The sequence below is a fragment of the Lycium barbarum genome, chromosome 1, assembly GCF_019175385.1.
Source record: "Lycium barbarum isolate Lr01 chromosome 1, ASM1917538v2, whole genome shotgun sequence".
NCBI lineage: Eukaryota > Viridiplantae > Streptophyta > Magnoliopsida > Solanales > Solanaceae > Lycium > Lycium barbarum.
The window spans coordinates 163,359,419-163,381,356 of NC_083337.1; the positions used below are offsets into that span (position 1 = coordinate 163,359,419).

Sequence of the window (21,938 nt, forward strand, 5' to 3'; positions counted from 1 at the left end):
CCATAGAGTAATTATTTCGGCCCATAATAATTTTGGGTTGGACCTAGAGAACCCGAGTACCCGTTTTATAACTGTAAACATATTCGTAGTTCCTTCCCATCCCGGTTGTGAAGTGGTTGTTACGAATAACTGAATAGGGAGATTCGCAGCAGCGGAGCGTGAACTCAACGCGTCATTAAATGGGAGATAACAGCGCCACATCATCTCCGTCATCCGCAAAAAGCTCCGCCATAGATGACGCGCTTCTCAAGCAATTCTTCGCTGAGGTCAGCGAAGTTGAGCGCGATAACGAAGTTATCAGGTCCGGCCACGTGTCCTCTATATTAGTATATATATGTGTGTATGCTTAGGGTTTTTTAATGCAGCAATCGTTTTTGTTTGTGGAAATTATTTGTTAGTTCTCCACTTGTATAGCGCGAATTTATGAAATGAACCTTGAAATTGATACTTGAATTATGTTGTATGATATTTATATGTGAACTTTGACTAGAACAAGATCAATCTATTTCTAACACCGAGCAATCAAGTTGCAAGGATGAAAATAGGATAAAATTATTTAAGATTGTTAGGATGGACACGTTATTAGAATTATAGTGAATTGCAAAACTTTCGTTTTTATCTATCTTCAGAAGGACAACATATCCAGTGTAATCCACAAGTGGGGTTTGGGGAGGTCAGGATGTACGCACACCTTACCCTTACCTTTGTGAACTATAACAACTAGTTTGGACTATTTTTTTATTATTTTTTTAAGGATTGAGCTTAATAATAGTCATTTATTCTTTTTTGACAAGTACTAGTCTCTTTTTAGATTTATATATATGTCTTACTTGTTGATGTTGATAGCAGAATAAATGAAAATTCAATATTGTTTCTTATTTGTAGTATTCTATATTTCATAATCCGCAGGATACTTTCATGCTTCAAGTTGAATCCATTTGAATACCTTAACCTTTCATTTGATTCATCCATTGACGAAGTTAAAAAGCAGTATCGTAAGGTATATTTCTTGAAATTCCTATTGGACTCAAATGATTCCTTTATTATATCATATTCTGTGACTCGACCCTAATATACTACCATAAATGCAGTTGTCTTTGCTTGTTCACCCTGATAAATGCAAGCATCCCCAAGCAAAGGAGGCATTTGGCGGTAAGAAAGCCACTCTATGTTGTGCCTTGTGTAGAGGAGTATTGTTATTTTTGGTAGTTTCTTGAGTGAAGGACTTCTCTATTCAAAACAAAAAAAATCATGTTGTAATGGATGAATGCAATGTTCATACTTCTTGTTTCTTTAGTCTTATAAATGGATCTTTTCATTGAGTATTTGGGTTATGCTTTACATTTATCCCCTGTTCTTTTGACTAGGTGGTTTTATGTTTATGTATAAGCTAAGTTTGATCAATTCCAAGAAATTTTTGGATTGAAACTTGCTCGAATTGGATTCTTTCTTTGTCCATACTGAAGATATGTTTGCAAAGTTGTTTTTCTATTAAATTAGATTAGGATTAGTTAGTGATCAATGATCAGTTTAAAACATTTTGCCTCAAGAAGGAATATTCATAATTTAAGGCAGCCATAGTGCTAAAAAATGGGTAACCTACTGAAGAGAGCAGAATACTGCCGTTCCTTGGCCATTGATGTGAACCACATAGTTTTCTCACTAAATATATATCGAAAGTATATGTGGAACTACTCTTCGTTGTGTGCAAGTGTAACACTAGTTTTATTTCCATAAATATTTCTTGTACATGAATGATCTCTTCAGAACTATAGTATATGCTGAGTCTGTGTTGCTATAACACTAAAAACCATATTTTACAACTTCAGAATTCTGGTTTATACTAGGCTCTATCCAGTGTTATCAAAAGCGAAAAGCGCAAAAAAGCTCTAAGGTCAGCTGGGGCTTTAAGCGCAAAGCGCAAATAAAGTGTGAGCTTTAATGAGAAAAGGCACGATGGTGCAAAATTAAATACATATATGTTTAGCCCAATACTAATAATAAGCATGAATAACAAATATATGGACTAACAAATTGTAAAAACATAACGATGAAGTGAAATATCAATTATCTAGTGTCATGTCTTCAAGAGAGGCTCATTGGCAAGGAAAAGTATGTCTTGGAGCTTTGATGATGACACTGAAGCGCACATAAAGCGAGGCGAAGCGCTTAACATGTTTTGAGCCTCGCTTCAGGGCTTAAGCGGGCCTTTGACAACACTGGTTCTATCTGTTAAACTACCAGTACAAAGCTTGTCCTTTTTTAATTGACAAGCTTCAGCTTTTAATGATTTTGTGTATTGCTAGGAGTGGTTAATGGAATTTTTGTTTTCAGATTCCAGGATAAGAGTTTCTTATCATGTTTACCTGCTTAATTGATCATTCAACTTGGTGCACTTAGTTTTAAGTTTATGAGATAGCAAATAGCATTGTGCCGATTTATCATTTTTAATGTACCTCTCCCTTCACCACATTCTCTTGGACTAATAAATGTTTTATATATCAACTTAGTAACTTGTCATGGTGAAAGTGAAAATGGTTTATTGTTAGAATCTGTTATCCTATTGTCACAAACTCTAAGGACTAAAGAAAATACAATTTCAGACTTCACCAAAAAAAAAAAAAAAAAAACTATACAATTTCAGAAGCAGTGAGTGCCTTCATTGGAATACAGTGTAAAATATCATTGGAACTTTGTGCCTTTTCAACTCCCTCTCGCATCAGGGCAACATCTTTCTATATATAGATATTTGGATATAGAGCATTCTGTAGTAGGAGAAATATCATTTATAGTCAAAAGAATTGGAAGAAGCAAGGACGAGAGCTGGAAAGGAGCTTAAGCGTTTCTTGAATCTCAAAAGATCACTCTTGTAAATGCTTACATGTAGTCTTATTGTGGGATGATTTGGTTTTATTTTCTTTTTTTTAACTGCTCAAGTAAGAAGTTTCTGTTTCTATTTTTTCCCCTTCCTGCTTCTGAAATTTTTATGCAAATTTTTCCTCATGTTGTATGCAGCCTTAGCTAAAGCGCAACAGTTGTTGCTTGATCAACAGGAGAGGGATTACATTCTGAGCCAAGTTGTTGCAGCAAAAGGTCTGCCATCACCTCGCTATTCACTCTTTTGTTCTTTACTCTTCCTTTTACGATGGGATAGACTGCAGTCACATTCTCTGCATTTCCACTGGAGCACTAGATGTAATAAACCCTCTCACGCCCGGCTCACAGCCGAATTTTAATACACATTTCAATCATGTCAATAATACTACAAAAAGGGATTATCTTACCCTTAATAAGGCAGAATTCTAAGGCAGCAGCTGTCGGTATTGAGAAATTTGGTATTGCTGGTAAATGGAAATGGAAATGTTGGTGTAATTGCTCGTATAATAGATTTATAGCCTGTTTGGCCAAGCTTTTAAAATTTGCTTATTTTAAAAAGTACTTTTTTTTAAAAGTACTTTTCAAAAAAGCACTTTTAGCGAAAAACAGTTTGTGTTTGGCCAATTAATTTAAAAAGTACTTTTGAGCATTCATTAGTGTTTGGCCAAGCTTTTAAAAAGTACTTCTATTTGTATTTTTCTCAAAAGTACTTTTCAAAAAAGTGCTTTCGGGCAAAAGCTGTTTTTTTTAGCTTCTGAAAAACTGCTTCTGCTACTCCCCAAAAGCTTGGCCAAACACCTCACTTTTTTTCAAATAAGCACTTATTGAAAAAATAAGTACTTTTGGGGGAAAAATAAGCTTGGCCAAACAGGCTATTATTGGCTCTAGCTTGATCATTGGAATGAACTGTTGCTGCAATTCTTCGGTGGTCTGAGTTCAACAAAACTGGGCGGTGTCTGTTTGTGATTTTCTTTCTTTTTGCAAAAGTGACATTTTTTGGGAAATGGGGTTTGTATAAAAAAAATTGTTTAAGTTGAAGAAGTGCTGAGGAGCTGTTTTTCAGCCAAAAACTCTTCTTTCACTCAGAAATTTTCCAAAACTTCAACTAGTCCAAAAAAATCAGCTTGCACAACTTTTTCTTCAAAAACTTCTTCAAAATGTTGTCCAAAACGAAAGATAATAATCAGTACGGGGCGAAAAACTTGTTAGTTTGGTATTGTGAGACGTCTTCTGTAACTCAACATGAATAAATGGAGACTGTTCCGCATTTTCATTGTGGGACTACTATATGAATATTCTGGGTTTCCTATGTCTCTTTAATATTTTGTCTCCTTATACTGGAACTTTTGTGTTTTCCCTTTTTTTTTTTTTTTTTTTTTTGTATGAGCACAGAAGAATTAAGATCAAAGCGGAAGAAGCAGCTTAAAAAAGATACTGCTAGCAAATTGAAATCATTAGTTACTGAGGTAATTCTGCTAGTCTCTCCGATTTTATCTACTTGATCTGAATTTAGCTGGAATTATTGCTTCTACATATTCAGAGGGTGAATTTTCTTCCTGATATTGTATCTACTACCGAGATGACATTATTTATTACAATGAAACCGTGTTCATTTTCACACAATCGAAACCACATTAAACCATGCAGGTCATCAACTCCTTGATTTGGTTATGTAGTTTGATGTTTTTTGGACTTACTCTTGTTTTCACCTTTCTACGGGTATATTTCTTATTGAACATCTTGTGTTTTGTTTCTGCTCGACTCTAATTCCTCCTTAATGGCTTGGGTAAGGAACCTACATGGTTTTTCAACATAGCACTAAGTAACTTTTGTGTTTCAACTGGTTGATTTTATGTACTCCTGATTGTGCAAACAGGGAAAATATGACCAAGAACATGAGCAGTCAGAGGAATTCCAGCAGCAGCTGAAGTTGAAGGTTAGAGAAATATTGACAGATCAAGAATGGCGGAGGAGAAAAATGTCAATGAGGGTATGCTCCCCAGCTTTTTTCTCTATATATCATCTTTTTAGATTTTCACTTAAACTTGCCGTTGGATTTTATGTAGATATCTGAAGAGGAAGGTCGCCTGAAGAAAGATGAGGAAGAAACAAAAGAGATGTGGAAAAGAAAACGTGAGCATGAGGAGCAGTGGGAAGGAACTAGAGAAAAGAGGGTTAGTTCTCAATTTCATTATGTTATTGATTCGAGATCTATTTTAAAATTTTAATGCACAAGATTATGATTATACTCCATCAGAGAAAAAATTCCCAAGAAACTAGAGACAAAAGGCTATTTTGCAATTTTATAGTTGGTCGCCTCCAAATGCTCTCCTATTTCTCTCTTTCCATGTAACCCACATAATGGCTAAAGGAACAACATTCCAAGACCTTGGAGTTCTCTTCTGAGTTTCGGACTCTTCACTTTCAGTGCCGCAACCGTGTCAACACGACGTGGGTGTTGGTGTGGGATCCGTACCCTGTATGGTCAACCGATTTTGGGTACTTTGACCAAAATCAGCGGAGAAATTTCGGAGAAATTTGGGATAGATGTAATGATTTCTGTAATCAAAACAATAGCTAGAGCAAAATTGAAGAAAATGGAATACCTTGTATATAGAAATTTCTATGTCGGTCCTTTTCCTTATATCTCCTTCTGGGATTCTCATCTAGATCAATATTTTCTCCTCAGAATTCCTTACAAGTTTTCCACATAATGCCTCATAATTTAGACATATAACTTTGTTGGATATTGAATTATTTTTTGCCGAATCTTACACCTGTATCCGTACCTAGATCCATACCCCCGAAGCTTAAAATATAGATCATGAAGGATCAAAATCATGTACATTTGTGTCTCAACTGTAATCAACTATGATATACAAAAAGGGTTTCTCTTTGCTCCAAATGAAAAGAAAAATCTTGTCAACTTTTGACTCAAAAAAAAAAAAAAAAAATCTTGTCAACTTCATCTCATTATTATGAAATAATTTCCCTAATTTTCTTTTTAATCAGGATAATCTCCTGGTTCTTTTATTATATTTAAGGAATTTAAAGAGACAGAATGGTGGATTTCTCCAAGCTGCCTTCCATTCGCTTCCAATTTCTTTCTGTAACATCCAGCTCAGTGTTTCTTGTGGTCACACCAAGAACTTAAGGAGAAGATCTAGGTCCATATCTGTGACGTATAGCTCAATGTGACTGTTCTTTTCGTTTTAACTGGCTTGCAATAGTAGTTGTATGTTCATTGAAGTATGTTTTCTTTCATTTAACTTGCAGTTGGTGAACTTCTTAGTTACTGCGTACCATCTTCCTTATTGCTTGTAAGATGGTACGAGTATTTGCTTTATTGCAAGAGTCTTCAGGTTTATAGGATGTATAAAGTTACTGATGGTGTATCCTTGGTTATTCTTGACGTGTTTATAGCAATAGCAGCTTTGTCTTTAAATGTTTTCTGAATTATAATTACAGGAAGATTTCTTTCTGATAGCTGCATTCATTTTCTTCGTGTCATCAGGTATCCAGTTGGAGGGATTTCATGAAGGGCGGGAAGAAGGTAAGTTTGATTTACTTAGATTGCCATCGATACATGCTCTACCCCCCTCTTCTGTGATGGTAAAGAAAAGAGTGTGGGTGGTGAACATCTTATAATTGAAGTAAACATGATTCGGACAAGTTTCATTATGCTTTCTTGCAGGCTAAGAAAGGAGAGATTCGGCCTCCAAAGTTGAAGACGGAAGATCCCAACAAATCTTATGTTCAAAGACCAGTTAAACGAGGTTAACACATGTAGTCGATAGTTTTTTATTGATACCATAGTTACGTGAATCTCATTCAAAGCTTGAACTGGCTTCTTCACGGTTGTATAAAGTTGTATTTGTTGAGAAGCCAATTATTGAGCAGCAAACTACGCTCAAAAGTGTAGACCTACAGGTAGAGGGGAGCTTTTGGTATTTCGTTTGTCAGCGCCCACCTTATTAGTTCATCAGACTTCGTCATGTGAATCTAGAGAGGAAAAAAAGGAAGAGAGCTGGGAAAATAGAAATGCTCGGTATTCTTTAGCTCTAATCACGTAGCGGTCTCCTCCTGCGTTTGCGAAATGTGAACTAATACTGGAGTGTATGGTGTAAATATAAAATTAGTAAAATGTGGGTCCGTATATTGCACAAGCCATATTCGGTATTTTACTTTCCTCTATAATGCATCTCTATCCTCTATCGTCAGTACTTGAAGACATTACATACATGACTGAAGGCAAGCTGCCTCTTTTCAAAAGTTCCTATCCTTTCTCTAACTTGAAGTTTGCAAGAATATCATTGCAATTTTAGTCGAGTAGTCGAGAGACGTCGGTGCTGGTACATTTGGAAAGAACATTTAAACAGGGAAGTGTTTCTGTTTGATCATAAGTAAAATTGATAAGAAAACTTATACTTCACACTGATCCGATACAGCACAAGACATTCTCCGCCACCCAACCAACATAATGTGAACAACGATAGATTTATAAAGCAGTAGAATGCAAGATTAGTTATATAAAAGTAATGTTTCAAAAGCAAAAGCTCCATTAGATTTGCATCCTCTCGATGCATTGGGAGAGAACAAAGAGGAGCTGCACGCAATCAGCAAGAACCGTCAACCTACCTTTAAACTTTCTCAGCTGTAACTTGCAGAACACTTACGACGGAATATGATAATCAAAAGAGAGAAATAGTAAATAACCCGCTATAGTTTTCGTATCTCATTTCTTGTTCACGTGGAAGTATATTTTACACGGCAGCAACACAATTACACAAAGCTATGACCTTTATGATACATGAATTACGATAGCGATTTTCAGGATTACATATCTCAACAATCAGACTCGAGTCCTCTTTTACCGTAGACAAAAATGATGATGATACACCTAAACGGGAAAAGAATATGACTAACAAGGAATAAAATACAATAAAAACCCAGCACTACCCACCCATGAGAATGACCAAAATTCCGAAAGGGTTAAATCCTTCTACCTGCTTGTGGCTCAATTTACACAAAGGGCACCTCTATCGAAAAACCCCACCTGCTCTGCTTCATGATGAGCAGACCATGCGCCTGCATTCTCCAACATCTAAATCCGACTTTCTGAAGGCCTTCTTTACATGGAAGAATCACAACGTGCATCGAGCCTCTAACTTTTCAAGAAGATACGCATCTCTGTGAATTCTCTGCTTGGCGTGGGGCTATGTACATATCACTGGAAATCCCACATGTTAGCATAAGCCTGGAAGTATAGCAAAAGAATCGCAGTATAATCTAAGTCCAAGTGAGAGAACCTCGATCGTTGGCTACTTGAGGACGTCCTCTAGTTGGTGTAGGTGGCCTGTTGGCATTTAGTTCCTATTCCAATAATCGTGAGCAAGATCAAATACATATCAACGTGAAAAAAATTGTGGGTCAAAAAAGATCTGGTAATCACAAACCTGCATCCAAGTATCTTCTATATGCCGCTCAGGTGAAGTTTCCGGAGAGGAAATTGCTGGCGGCAAGGGGTGAATAAGTTTTGGAACCACAACAAGATCTCTACCCAATACCAAGATAGCACCAGCATTATTAGCCGTACCTATAGAAAGGAAAAAATAGGAACAAAAATATTTTGAATAAGGATAAAATCAATATTTAAAAAGTAGAAAACCTCCAAATATCCAAATTTTGTAACATAGTAAGTACCACAATAATTAGTGGCTGAGAAAAGCGTAATTAGATGTCCCTGAGCAAATCGTTCAAATCCATCCATCACACATTCGTGCGCTCGGACTATCAGTTGAAGATCATTGTTGTTGCAGAATTCCATCACACGATCAGGCTACATGTATGCAAGTGCTTATATTAGTCAACAAGAAATCTTAGAGAAACTACAATCAACCTAACACCCTGGAGAACCTTTAAGTAGTAATAGCCCAATTGGTGAATCAAATAAGTGACTTCAAGGACTCGCGAGTTCAAATATCTTGAAAGAAAAAGAGCTTGGACATAGAAATTAAAAGATGTCCAGGTTTACAAAGATGGAACAGCTGCAATTGCACAAAACAAACTTAAGAAAATGACAGCCCATAGAATGTCAAAGTGAAAAAGCAGCGCCGATGCAGCAATCTGATTTAAGTTTGTTTGAAATATAATTTCTGTCCGTACTGGGCCCTTTTAAAGTAACTCCAGTTAACTGATAAGAATATAGCAGCTTCCCAAAATAAAAGCCAAATAGGCGGTGAAGGAAAAAAATATTTAACTACCCTGAAACAAGATATGAAAAGAAAATGCCTCCTCGAAATTGATATGAAATGTAAATTGCTCACCCCAAAAGTGACCAACCCTGGACCTCTTGCATTTGGTCTTAATCCTTCAACACTATCATTTTCTGTAGGGTCAGACCTAAAAGCGCACAGAGATGTGAGAAAGTATGAGGATGTTAAAGTCAATGACGGAAGCATAAAAGAAGACAGAGACTAACCACAATAAATCCATAAGAACAACTGAGCCAGCATCCATAGTGATAGGACGTTGGATATTTTCTATTTGTTCAATATGATTAATTGACCTTCCAATACCACCATGCATACAGATTATCTTTTTCTCGATTAATGCTGCCAGAGGAAGCCAGTTGAACAATCTATTAATTCGATGCCATGCCCAAATTCCATCTCGCTCACCCTGTTGAATAAATAGACATCAGTGTCTAGCTTGAACAGCAAGGACAAGCTTCACCCAGTAAATCATAACATACCATGCGTTCAATGCACTCAATTCGAAAGCCGAAAAGCGCATTAATATCTGCAGCTTCATGGTTCCCACGAATTAGATGTACATTGAGGGGATACTCAACCTAAAGCATCAATTTATGATATCATCAAAATCACAGAGTAACTAAGAATGTGAAAGCATAGCAAACATCAAAATATAAGAGGGACCTCCAAAGCAAGAAGAAGAGTTAAGACACCAAGAGGTACCTTTAAAGCAAGAAGAAGAGTTATCGTTTCCAAACTGTGCTGGCCCCTATCAACATAATCTCCTAAGAAGAGGTAGTCGATATACCTGATGGTCACTTACCAAAATTAGTATCGAAACTAAAAGAACAAATACTGACACCACAAACTGATCCAACTGATAGATCAATTCAAAAATTGGTACAAGTCTGCAAGAGACAGAATGACAGAAGACACGGCAAACAGACACCAACAAAATATTGTGACACATTTTCTCGGTACTGCTTTAGGAAGTAATTTTGGTACTTGTTTTGGTGATAACTACTAAGATAGAAGGGCTTAACTTAGAGAATGGAAAAGTAAAACATTCCCTCCAGTTTCAATAATAATATTGCCCTACAAAATCAATAACAGCATTCTGATAGCCTACTGAGGCACCAGACTGTTACAGCAACAAGCAAAGTGTGATACCAGCAATTTCAATCAAAATATCCATTAAAAAAGAATGAAGGTGAATATAGACTGTTCAAAGGACACCTCTGACAGAAAAGAAAACAACCAGAAGCAAGACTGAACCAAGGCACTTACGATATATCCCCAGCAGTAGAAGGCGAACCATACTCGTCGAAAAGACGCATAAGATCCCCAAATTGCCCATGCAAGTCACCAAATATCTTAATAGGAGCCCTAAGCTGTATAACACTAGGTTCACTTGCAAATATCCTTTCAGCACTGTCACAAAGATCAGCTATCTCATTGCAGTCCAAGAAAAACTGTCGTCGAACAGGCGGCTTCCACCCACGAGGCTTCAAAAGATGGGAAATCACCTGAGACAGCAAGGAAAAATAAATGATATGACTAACAAAATGCAGTTATTTGCTATGTTTCTCCAAATATACACTATTTTTGGAGTATCCGACACGCACCCTTCGATATTTTTGAAGAGTCCGAGCATAGGTTATTTGTCTTTATACGATGTAACAGCTTAAGCTATAAAGTTGATGACAGTTACATTTACAGCAGAGCTGGGAAAGTCTTTTTGCTCGAGTTTTCAGAAAAGTTATGGGCCTGATTGAATTAAGGCAAACAGTACAGCCATGTCACATCCCCACCTCCTTTTCTCTCCCCCTCCCCCCTAACCTCTTAACACACCCCACTACGAAACCACAAGATATGGACAAGGAAATATAAATACTATTCTTTCTCTCTTTCTTCCCTTCAAAGTACTGTTGCACACTTTTGCTCTCCAGTTCTTCATTCAACTTCTTACTTCTTAGAGACTTATAGTTCTATAGCTGGAGCCAAGTTCCCTAGATGAAGAGGGAATAAGACATTCAATTTTCTGCTTGTAAACTTCCTTATTGGATTCTTGTTGTTTCCTCAATTCACGCTTTAACCAATCTTAAATTGGTGTAGCACCCTGCCCTATTTTCGGTCTTTCCAACCAAGGTGATTTCAACCAGTTTAAAGAGCACTCTTGAAGAAATTCTTGGCAAAAACGAGAGAGGAAGGGAGAGTAACGACATAAAACCTAGAATCGAACATGAGCCCTCACCTTGGATGTGAACCAGAGACACCTTTTGGGGGAACTTGAGGTGTCAAGGCCATAAAAAGAATATTCTGCGAGTTGCTTCGGACAATTGAAGTGTTCTTTTTAGCTATAAATTTAATTACCCCAAAAAGAACTAATTTGTAGGCTTACACCATAAAAACTAAAATAAACGTGTAACAGAAACAATTAGTATGTTAGGCATAAATGTCCCCAGTCTAGTCAAAACCCATCCATGTATCCACACCACTGTTACTTGCATACTTGGACTTAAGGAGAGGAGTGTCTTGAAGATACCAAATTGGCCATTTTACTGAAGATAGCGAATAGACCTTAAAATGTTTAACATTTTGCTATCTAGCTGTTAAACATGGCCCTTCAAACCGGATATACCCAAAAAAACAGAGACAAGCAAAATATATAGGATTTAATTAATTCGGCTACTTATTTAGCAAAAGTTATGCACTACTTCCACCATAGCATTTTGAAGTTTCTGTGCAACCCACTACAAGCAGTTTACCCTTTTTATTTTTGTTGAAGTGTGCGATCATCTCATCTAAAAGCTTAAGCTATTAGAGAAGCACACTTTTATTTACTTAATTATATTCTCAACACACCCCCTGAACTGCGGGTCTGATTCTTTTTTTTCATGGGCCAAGCACGTGCAAATTCTTTTTGATAATGGGTGGCGGTGAGATTCGTTGGATGCTCTGATACCACGTTGAAATGTGTAACCATCTCATCAAAAAAGTTCAGTTATTAGAGAAGCACACTGTTATCAACAATTTTCATGAATAACACATCAGATAAATAGCGGTAAGCCACATTGTGGCACTTAAATCAGACCATTTGTCAAGAGACAAATCATTGTACCTTTTTAGGAACACTGTTGATGGACATTTGACGATCCAATAGTTTTCTTGCTGCTGTTGCATTTTCTGGGGTTCCATAACTAACTCGCCTGCCTTCATTTTCAAACTGATCAATAGAAAGCTGCCGCACCATGCCACCAAGAGCACCACCAGTCTCTGCAGCTATAACGACCTTCAATGCATTAAGGCACATCATCAGTCAACTTATGAACAAACTAAGACCAACTCATAGCATGAAGGATTTGAACACTGACAGCACGGTGATGTAAACGGACTCCAGCTGGGACAGAATTATTTGATAAGGCAGAATCAGGCTTGACCAAAGTAGACGCCTGTTTTCCACTAGGCGTTGCCTCCGCTCCACGGTCCCTATCTGGAAGTTCAACTTCTCCATTACCTTGTTGTCGAGCTTTTGCAGCTGCTAGTGTAGCAGTAATAGCCTCAGCTTCTGCAGCAGAAGCCTCCACTAAATATTCAACACCTTTGATGAGTCTCCTGCAAACAAAACAAACCACAAGATATATCTTTAGAAACTTATCATGCATTAACAAAACAGAGACAGTAGATGTTGCTGTTCCTATGCAACTGCAAACTCACCGAGATCCTTGAAGCGTGGCATTTTCAGTGCTTATATCGGAATACACATCACCGTTTACAGGGGGAGCGACAGGAGTTCCCAGTACAACTGAGCCATCATTAACTGCTTCAGGGTCAGTTTGCCTTGTTCTTTCATCACCAAATCCATACCTTCCTGTCATCCTCCCCGCTTGTACATTAACTGCAGCAGCTGCAGCATGTGAAGCTGCACTAGTTGTTTCAGCAGCGGCCAAGTCTTCAGCAACAAGCAAGTCGTCTAGCAACACCCCTGCGACCAAAAAACAGCAGGATTAAACTTGTTGCAGAAACCAGGAAGTGATCTGAATAACTTCTCTCAAGGTCATATTTCATCACACTATTTATTTTCTTTAAAGTTGGAAACATGCAACAGATACATTTGACATTATCTATGATTTTCACTTCTGGCAGAGTATTTGGCTACCTATAATCTGGAAAGTTAAATGAATGCATGATTTGCATGAAGAATAGACCAAGCCAACAGACATTTCTAACATGATATTACTTAATTTTTTAATGAAAGAAGTCTACTCATCCATAATTGAAGAAAAATTCCAAAAAGAAAGATCAATTATTATTGGGATTGAGTTTAGTCATGATGGAATGTTTATTTTAGGTCGAACATTCGTTAGAGATTTGTATATCACTAAAAATGTAAATAACTTATAGAGCTGGAGAACTTATTTTTTAAAATAGAGAACCTCATTTTTAAAATTTTGGATTGAGACTCTAAATGGAACAACATGGATAGTGAGGATTCATATAGCCGCCCCCAACTAACTTGGGATTGAGTAGTAGTTGTTGTGTAATTATGGATGTCTACTGCCAAAATATCACTAAATATCTCTATTATTGAATCTCAGAGGAGCCTTCATCCGTTTGCAGACTAAGAAACCTGTTGTCAAGGAAATACAAGCTGCTCATGAACTGGGAAACTTTTATAATGTGAACAAGGGATGAGCTCTTGATTACAGCTCATGCTATTGTAGCAGTCAGCTAAACCTAAGCAGGGACAGCTTTTCATTTAATTTCCACCTCCCAGGTTACTAGCAAATCGTGGTGCATTTTTATGCTCATGCTAGGAACTACCACCGTACAGGTGGAAAATAAGGCCTGGGATTCCTGCATTTCAGAGGCATATCTTCCATAAAAACAAGAAAGCTTCCATCCTGTTTCCCCAACATCACAACTCCCCCTCACCGCAGTTATTAAATTTTTTGAGTTGTTCATCTCAGTACGAGCAGGGCTTATCAATATGAGTTGCACCACATCATTACAGCGAAAGTGGACCAGCTCCAGCACTCTTCATCCGTTTACACCCGACTGGAAATACCCCCTCTATTAATTCAGCATGTGATCTTAGCCAAAATGCGAGAAAGGTATACTAACAACTTTTGAGAATGGTAAATATGAAAGGAATTATAATAGTTCTGTACTTGAAGAGCAACAATATAAATTTATTTTTCAGTTATATCAAGTTACTAAGTCAGATAACTGGTTATGCACCAGTGACAGGATTCACATTACACCGATGAAAGACACAGAAACCAACATATTAGTTAAACAGAAAAAGGAGTGCCCCTCGTGAAAACCTATTATTCTAACATGCTATATGCATACTAGAGAATGAGATAGCTAGTGAAGACCACTTATGAATGCCTAAAACACAGCACATCCAGAACCACCCCTGGAGACGAAGAAAGATGATGACAGCTAGTTACTTTACAATTCCAAAGAAAAAAAAATGGTTGTCATCTGAAAATTAAACTAGAAAGAATATAAAAGAATGTTGATTGATGTCTATCTTATAGCCTTACCGCCACGCAGACCGCCATAAATAAATATCAAGTCACCAACAGCAACAGCTGCATGTCTACAACGTCTAGTCAATTCAACTGCAGCATCTCCACCAGCTGCATCTGCACTGTATCTTCCAGTTCTAGGACTAGTGACAACAGAAGTTGTGTCACACCACACTCCTGCAGCTGTATCAAGAACTGCCAAAAGAGGGGAAGTTAAACATGATAGTAAGGTATGAAAACAACAGTTAACCGGAGTGTCAGTTAAGCAAACAGCTTTTATCTCCGCTATGTAACACCAAAATTAAATTAAATACCTGCTATACTGGATGAGTCCTCCACCATGCGTCCACCACCAAGTGCTCCTCCAGATACATGGAGCCGAGCATTAACAAAAACCTATAATACCAGAACATAACTGATAAATACTATAAGAAGATCCATCTGAAAAGATGCAGTTAATAAAAGGAATGAAGCAAACACTTACAGCAGCATGTTGATATCTAGGGGAAGGTGACACACCAGGAGCAATGGCCCACTCCCAGCGCCCATCTCTATGCTTGGCAAGTCCATATGCGCTGGCCAGTGGCTGTGGATCAACAAGGCAGTGGGAGAAGTGTAAGTACAATCAACCTATGAGAGGGAGAGCACACGAGGAAGTAACAATGTAAACAGCTCGGAGTCCCCATACAATTATCAATTACACCAACAGAAAGAAAAAAATAGCAAACAAAAAACAGACTCTTGAGTTCATCACTGATGTTACATGGATCTTCACATCTGTTTTGAAGAACCCATGTCGAATAGGTATAGCATAGGTGTGGGTACTTCAAGGTTCTTCAAAATACACACACATTACAGGACACTCATACACTCATTACTCACTAGTCACTACAAATCTTTTTCTCCGCATGGTTGCAGAGGAACCACCGGATCCTTTTGAGTAACCAAAAGAATTATGAGAGCACTATCAGTCATTTTTTTATCAGTACAGTCTCAGTCAAATTGCTTTTTTTTTTTTAATGTCACTTTCAATCAAACTGTCAACATAAACTTATATGTAAATATGGCCAAAGCTAATGCACAAGGTCAACAAGGTTTACAGTCATAGGCAATAAAATGCACCTCCAACTAAACTATAGTTTTCTGGAGTACCATCAAGCCTAGCTTCATATACTATCCTTAACTTCAAGCCCCAGACGTCCATTGTTCATTAATCACAAATCAGCTCCATCACTCCAAAATTATTATTGTTAGGTTTAAGTGAATGAAGCTCAACAGCATCATCTTTCACTGACAGTTTCTTGGGCATAGAGGTCCAGAAAAGACAATGGATAAGCTTCTTAATTTTAAGTAAGTGAGTGAAGGCTATAGAGACAATAGTTAGAACTTGGAAGTATCTAAAAGACATGATCTGTTAAAAAGATATCATGTCAAATATTACAAGGGCCAACACGGGTTGTTATCACTTACGGGGTACAATTGTACAAATTGTACTCAACCCCTCCATAAGCGTTGCTGTTGACATTTCAGATACTATTGTGTGGTGGTGAGACGCCCTAGGTTGTTGTCATTTCCATCACATTGCTTTTGCTGGTGAGCCCACCCTTCCAACTGTGGGTGCTAGTTCATAGGATTATAGTCATTTTTGGATTAGCTGGGAAGTCTTGTCTGATGCCATCACTTATGTACGTCCTTAGAAGTTCCATGACATACACTGTGGAGGTCTAGTTACATGCATGAGAAATTGTTATTGGTATCGTTTTGATGTGTATTAGATATATTTATTCTGCATATCATTTTAAAGTTCTAAAACTTATGTCCCACGAACTCCCACCCCACTTGTGGGATTACACTGGGTATGATGTTGTTGTTGTTGTATAGTTCACGGAATAAGTATAAAATCATTGTGGAACGCTCAATGCTAGTTAACAGGACTAGGTGTATATTTCTAAAGCGGGACGAGACAGGAGGAAAATCAGAAGGCTGGCACTGGGAAACGGTATCCCCGGCAGAAGTTGGGCAGATGGGCAGATCAGGGTGAGCAAGGTGGCAAGGCAATGCACTACAAGCAGGGTAGGGATCAAGAAGGAGGAGGCTAGAGATTGGAGAGATTTGCAGAGTGCAATCGTAACCGTGTAGGAAAAGGAAAGATAAAACAATTTTAAAAAAATGGGAAAGATAAAGAGCTCCACCCAAGTTTTATCTATTAAAAGTGATTAACTACTAGGTACATGAAATAGGGGGGAAAAAGCACCACCCTAACAGATGGGATAATCAATTTGGGCCAAAGAAAGAGAGGTCATTCACATAAGAAGGTAGACACAATTAAAGTAAACAAGGTGTCCCTCTAAAACCAAGGACCAAGTAAATCAGCATAAGAAACCATCCATTTTTCTAATTGCATGAGAAAACATGCTTCGCTCACCACACTATTGCCATCCCTCCCTCCACAAAGCAGAAGAAGACCATCCGATCTCGCACTTGCAGTAGCATACCTAGCCAAGTAACAACAGCAGATTAGGATTTCATTACTTTGCTGGACGGTTGGACCAGATTAGGATCACAAACTACTTCTTCCATTGACATGTACTAACAAAACCTCAGGTTCTTCACCGAGTAATTAAAGCACATAAAGTTCAGAATAAGCAAAAGATATACAGTCAAAAGTAACGACAAAATAGTGTGTCTCATATACAATGAGGAATTGAAGTACACATCTTCAAGAAAGATCACGGAATTTACATGCAAGGAGGTGGACCTTCACCCTCAGGTTCCAATTTGCGCCATTCATATGGTTTGGCAGCTGTGTCCAAAGCCCAAACATCCGCTAGAGGTCGTTTTCCTGAAAATAATGGATCAACTTTATTTGTTTGTATATTGTTGCTTAAATAAAAATGGGGAGGCCTCTTCACGAGACTAACCATCATTTCCACCGATAGCCATGAGATATCTTTGCCCTACCAAAGCCATGACGTGGCCATAACGTGGCCCCGGACCAGGTCCTTGAACCACAACCCTAAAAAGATCAGAATTATTTCAGTAACTGATCAGCACACTTCACCAGCATACACCACAATCATTGAAACTACGTCACTACTTGAACTGCATAAGTGCTAACCTGTGCCATCGTGGGCGTTGTTGTGTAAGGTCCAGAACATGAAGATCCTCAGCTGACAATCCAGCTGGACCAATTCCACCCTGGGATGGACAAGATAGAACATCTCAGCTAGCTGAAGTAGATAATCATGCACAAAGCAAATGGAATGCTGTCAGTTTATACCAACCTGAATAACAACCATAGTTCCAACAGCGGTAGCAACATGAGCAGCCCTTGGTGTGGGTGGCTCTCCTATTGGAGTCATCCTGTGATTATTAAGAAACATGCACATACTTTATCCATTCTAAGTAAACAACAAATTAGAATGTAGCTTACCAGTGATACCAATAGCTACTTACCTAGACCATTTATTTGTCAGAACATCATAGCAGTGCACATCAGCGGTAGCCCCTGCTAAACCTGCAATTAAGACTTCGTCTATCAATTGATTATTCTGCAACAGCAACAACAGCAACAACATACCCAGTGTAATCCCACAAAGTGGGGTCTGGGGAGGGTAGAGTGTACGCAGACCTCACCCCCATCTTGGAGGTAGTCAGGTTGTTTCCTATAGACCCTCAGCTCGAGGGAAAACAGTTTAAAGCAGTTCGCAAAAGGAAATGATGGGAATGAAGAAGCAATGGCAAAATACGATAGAAAGCGTGACAAAGCATTCTGAACAGTAAATACAACAAAATAGCACGATAATCGAAGTACAAGAAGAAGCAGATAGCAACAAGAATCGAAGGACAATCAACAACAGGAGTAATGCTACTACTAGTATGGAAGGAAAAGCGAGACAACGCTCTATTAACCTAACATCGTCTATCAATTGATTATTCTACATAAATTAAAATAAAATTTATCTTGTTTCAGCATAGACATAGTATTTAGAGGCTTCTTGAGACCAATAAATGTCACTTCACTCTTTGCATTTAATCTACGCAACTATACCATATTCTAATCAAATTGCCCATGGATTGCCAACAACAACAACATACTCAGTGTAATCCCACAAGTGGGGTCTCGGGAGGGTAGAGGGTACGCAAACCTTACCTACCTTTGGGAGGTAGAGAGGTTGTTCCCGATAGACCCTCGGCTCAATGAAAAGCAAATGAAAGCAGTTCGAAAAAAGAAATAACATAAGAGAAGAAGCCATGGAAATATAAAGCATGATAAAGCAGTCTGAAAAAGGAACGATAACTACCACAAAATATACACTAATCAAAGCACAAGAAACAATAGATAGTAACTGAAATTGAAGGACAAGAAACTACAAAGAGTAATACTACGACTACACGTATGGAACTTTAAGCTTGACAACGCTCAACTACCTACTAGCATTAATTAATTTTATCTTGTTTGTCATTGTTGTACTTTAAAATGTTACCAATCAAAAAATTCAGAGGTTTTTTGAGACCAATAAATGTCACTTGACTCTTACATTTAATCTATACAACTGGAAAATAAACCATATTTTAATCAAAATCCGAAAATTGCCCAGAGACTGCCCAGGAAAAAGGGCAGTCAAGTTGGATAATTAGCGTAAACATACGAACCAGAAAGCATAACAAAGCATTCTAAACATTTACATCAAAATGGGTAATCGAAGTACAAGAAGCAATAGATAGTAACAGAAACTGCAGGACTACTGGTATGGAAGAATTAGAGGAAACATACGAATTCCAGCACTTCCAGCAGAAGAAGGAGTTCCAGAAGCAGCAGAATTCCCTTCAAGTGCAGTTGCACCACCAAATAGAATAAGCCTAGGTCCAATATAATTCGAACTACCTTCCTCTCCAACAGCTGGTACAGCCGTTAATGTATGTCCACACCTTGGCCCTGGCCCATCCTCCTTCTTCTCCATAACCGCGTTCACCACAGTATACATCGGTGCACACCTCGGCCCCACCACCACCGGACTACTACTCGCCGGCGCCGGCGCCGCCGACGCCTGCTCATCCTTAGCTGCCTCAGCCGACGCGCCGTTTAGCTGATCGTGATCGGTTTCCGATGACGACATCGTTGAATCCACATCCATATTGAAACCCTAGCTTATTCTCGGAGCTCCAATTCTCAATCATATGCATTTCGGATCATTTCTATTTCAAACCGTAAATATCGAAAAATCACAATTCCTAGATCCTCTGATTCAAATACATCCAAATTTTCCGAGAAAATTAATTAGAGAGAAAATTCTAGGTTTTTTTCCTTCTCTCTCTCTTCTTCGAGGAATACAATAGCAGGATCAATTCGAACACTTTCTCTCTCTAGAACTTCCTGTCTGGCTAATCCTCCATCACTTGTTTTCTCTCTCTACAAGAATTTATATATGTATGTATGTATAGGCGGACATGTAGATATATCTGTATTTATAGATTCATATACGTATTTTTCTGCGGATAGTATCTATGTCTCTCTCATCTGTCATCTGTGTGAATGGCTAAGAACAAAGATTGACTACCGTTGACTTTATTTTTTACCTCTCAAGGTACAGGTGTTAAAGCAGGGGGTTCAACAGTTTTATGCAGTTCGTCAGATTCTCTTTTGCCCACACAAGGGGGAATAACTGGTTCCGGTTTCAACGGGAGGGGTGCGCTCGTTGATTGGGTGAAAAAGAAGGAGTTAGTGAAACGCGCTGGGGCGGCGCGTGTGAAGATGCGTGAGACTTGATTTAGCCTGACAAATACATATGGGATGAGAGCTGGCTCTGGCTTTAGATAATATCACCTGATTTGGTTAAGAACCATTATTATATTATTGAGTATCATTTTTATTGTATTTTTTAATTTTTTATCGTGTTATTCTTTTTTTCCTTTCTTCTCGAGTGTCTGTCAAAAGCCTCTCTACCCGCACAAGGAAGAGTAAGGTGTGCAAAAAACTAGATCGGAGGTCAAGACTGTTGTCATACGAAAAAATAAAAGTCGTCCGTATCAAGTGACATGAATTATTCAGACTTCACTTGTGAAATTACTTTGAATATGTTGTTGTTGTTCTAATTTCATCCCTTGACTTTATTATACATGTACTATTTTGTATACACAAGTATCAAATACTAAAAGTCACTTTTAGGTTATGAAGTTTATTGAGAGTGTAATAAATTAGAAAGTCTTTGATAAGTTGATTTAATGAATTTATAAATTTATCCAAACATCTTCATAGCTTATAAAATTAATGGAAATGGTTATTTGAAATGGCTTGTCATATTATGCGTCGACTTACAAATATATCGATTAGTAGGTGTGAAACTATACTAAGTGGATGTGTGAAAAAGGACTAAATAAACCTAAAATTACATGAAAATAAGTTATCTCGAAAGAACTACTATTTATTTGAATCGATACAGATTTAGCTAAAAATATAAACAATGGAAAAAAAAATCATATGAGGCGATATTTGTTATTACTACTAGTTAAGAATAGATTTAAGTCTTGCTGGTTAGTTGGTTTTGAACCTATTGCTTTTCCAAAAATATTTTGACGTTATAATAAATTTATATGGTAGAAATATAACATAGATAACTTTTATTATTATTATTATTTAACAGATTTTTTACTTTATTTTTATTTGATATGAGGATTATATAAATTGGGCTTAAGTAAAGAAAATATAATCAGTGAAAATTCAATACAATTGATACAAAACTTTGTAGGGACTGAGTGAAATATAACCATGGTAAAAAAAAAAAAAAAAAAGGAACAAATATTCAGTAAAATAATCAACAATTGATATTGATATGTAATAAAGGTGCGGTTGGTCACGTGACATCGACGTTATCTAGTTGTATCCAAATGGAAAAAGGTGATGTAAGAGGGAACATTGAATTACACCCGTCGACCCTACAAGTTCTTATACATGTCGAATGCATTACCCATGGTCCAAAAGCAAAGGGAAAAAAAAGTAAAGCACTTGTACATTCGTCTCAAAAAGAACAGTCCGAAAGAAAGGAGAAAGAAAACAAAAATGAAAAAGACAGTTGCCTAGTAAGACTGCATTTTCATATAGGAGTCTCATTTGTTGAATCTTCTAGATGATGAGAGTTGATGAATTAGCTGCTAAACTTTTCTTCTTACGTGTGTTTTTTCTCTTCTCTTTTCTTCCATCTCTTTTTCGAGTTGATGAATTAGCTGCTAAACTTTTCTTCTTACGTGTGTTTTTTCTCTTCTCTTTTCT

At 37.6% G+C, this 21,938-nt stretch overlaps 2 protein-coding genes across 3 annotated transcripts; one reads left to right on the forward strand and one right to left on the reverse strand.

The window, feature by feature from the left end:
- Positions 1 to 90: 90 nt before the first annotated feature.
- On the forward strand, positions 91 to 7,074 carry LOC132603843 (uncharacterized). The gene is made up of 9 exons (XM_060317127.1): positions 91 to 301; positions 910 to 1,000; positions 1,092 to 1,152; positions 3,016 to 3,093; positions 4,270 to 4,343; positions 4,754 to 4,867; positions 4,944 to 5,051; positions 6,392 to 6,430; positions 6,572 to 7,074. Exons 1-9 carry the CDS (start codon positions 180 to 182, stop codon positions 6,656 to 6,658), a joined length of 774 nt encoding a protein of 257 aa, XP_060173110.1. The 5' UTR covers positions 91 to 179; the 3' UTR covers positions 6,659 to 7,074.
- Positions 7,075 to 7,582: 508 nt separating this feature from the next.
- Positions 7,583 to 20,477, reverse strand: LOC132603851 (serine/threonine-protein phosphatase BSL3). Of its 2 annotated transcripts, XM_060317146.1 has the most exons (22): positions 19,446 to 20,477; positions 18,125 to 18,185; positions 17,953 to 18,031; positions 17,787 to 17,866; positions 17,590 to 17,684; positions 17,411 to 17,510; positions 17,094 to 17,163; positions 15,153 to 15,254; positions 14,983 to 15,064; positions 14,684 to 14,863; positions 12,849 to 13,116; positions 12,506 to 12,746; positions 12,253 to 12,423; positions 10,419 to 10,657; positions 9,855 to 9,939; positions 9,632 to 9,730; positions 9,359 to 9,558; positions 9,204 to 9,279; positions 8,581 to 8,716; positions 8,334 to 8,473; positions 8,187 to 8,250; positions 7,583 to 8,107 (listed from the first exon to the last, which is right to left on the reverse strand). In XM_060317146.1, the coding sequence occupies exons 1-22, from the start codon at positions 19,804 to 19,806 to the stop codon at positions 8,094 to 8,096; spliced, it is 2,943 nt and encodes a 980-aa protein (XP_060173129.1). In that variant the 5' UTR covers positions 19,807 to 20,477; the 3' UTR covers positions 7,583 to 8,093. The 2 variants fall into 2 exon arrangements, with proteins under 2 accessions (XP_060173129.1, XP_060173121.1); XM_060317138.1 differs by having other exon boundaries at positions 7,583 to 8,250.
- Between the last annotated feature and the right edge of the window lie 1,461 nt (positions 20,478 to 21,938).

Excerpts from the sequence above, each read along its gene's own strand:
- LOC132603843 (XM_060317127.1), top strand. The coding sequence starts at position 180 with ATGGGAGATAACAGCGCCACATCATCTCCGTCATCCGCAAAAAGCTCC. Across the intron at positions 4,344-4,753 it reads TGAAATCATTAGTTACTGAG|GGAAAATATGACCAAGAACA; the intron begins GTAATTCTGCTA and ends TTGTGCAAACAG. Across the intron at positions 4,868-4,943 it reads GGAGAAAAATGTCAATGAGG|ATATCTGAAGAGGAAGGTCG; the intron begins GTATGCTCCCCA and ends GATTTTATGTAG.
- LOC132603851 (XM_060317138.1), bottom strand. The coding sequence starts at position 19,806 with ATGGATGTGGATTCAACGATGTCGTCATCGGAAACCGATCACGATCAG. Across the intron at positions 17,685-17,786 it reads CAACGCCCACGATGGCACAG|GGTTGTGGTTCAAGGACCTG; the intron begins GTTAGCACTTAT and ends TGATCTTTTTAG. Across the intron at positions 9,280-9,358 it reads GTTCTTATGGATTTATTGTG|GTCTGACCCTACAGAAAATG; the intron begins GTTAGTCTCTGT and ends GTGCGCTTTTAG.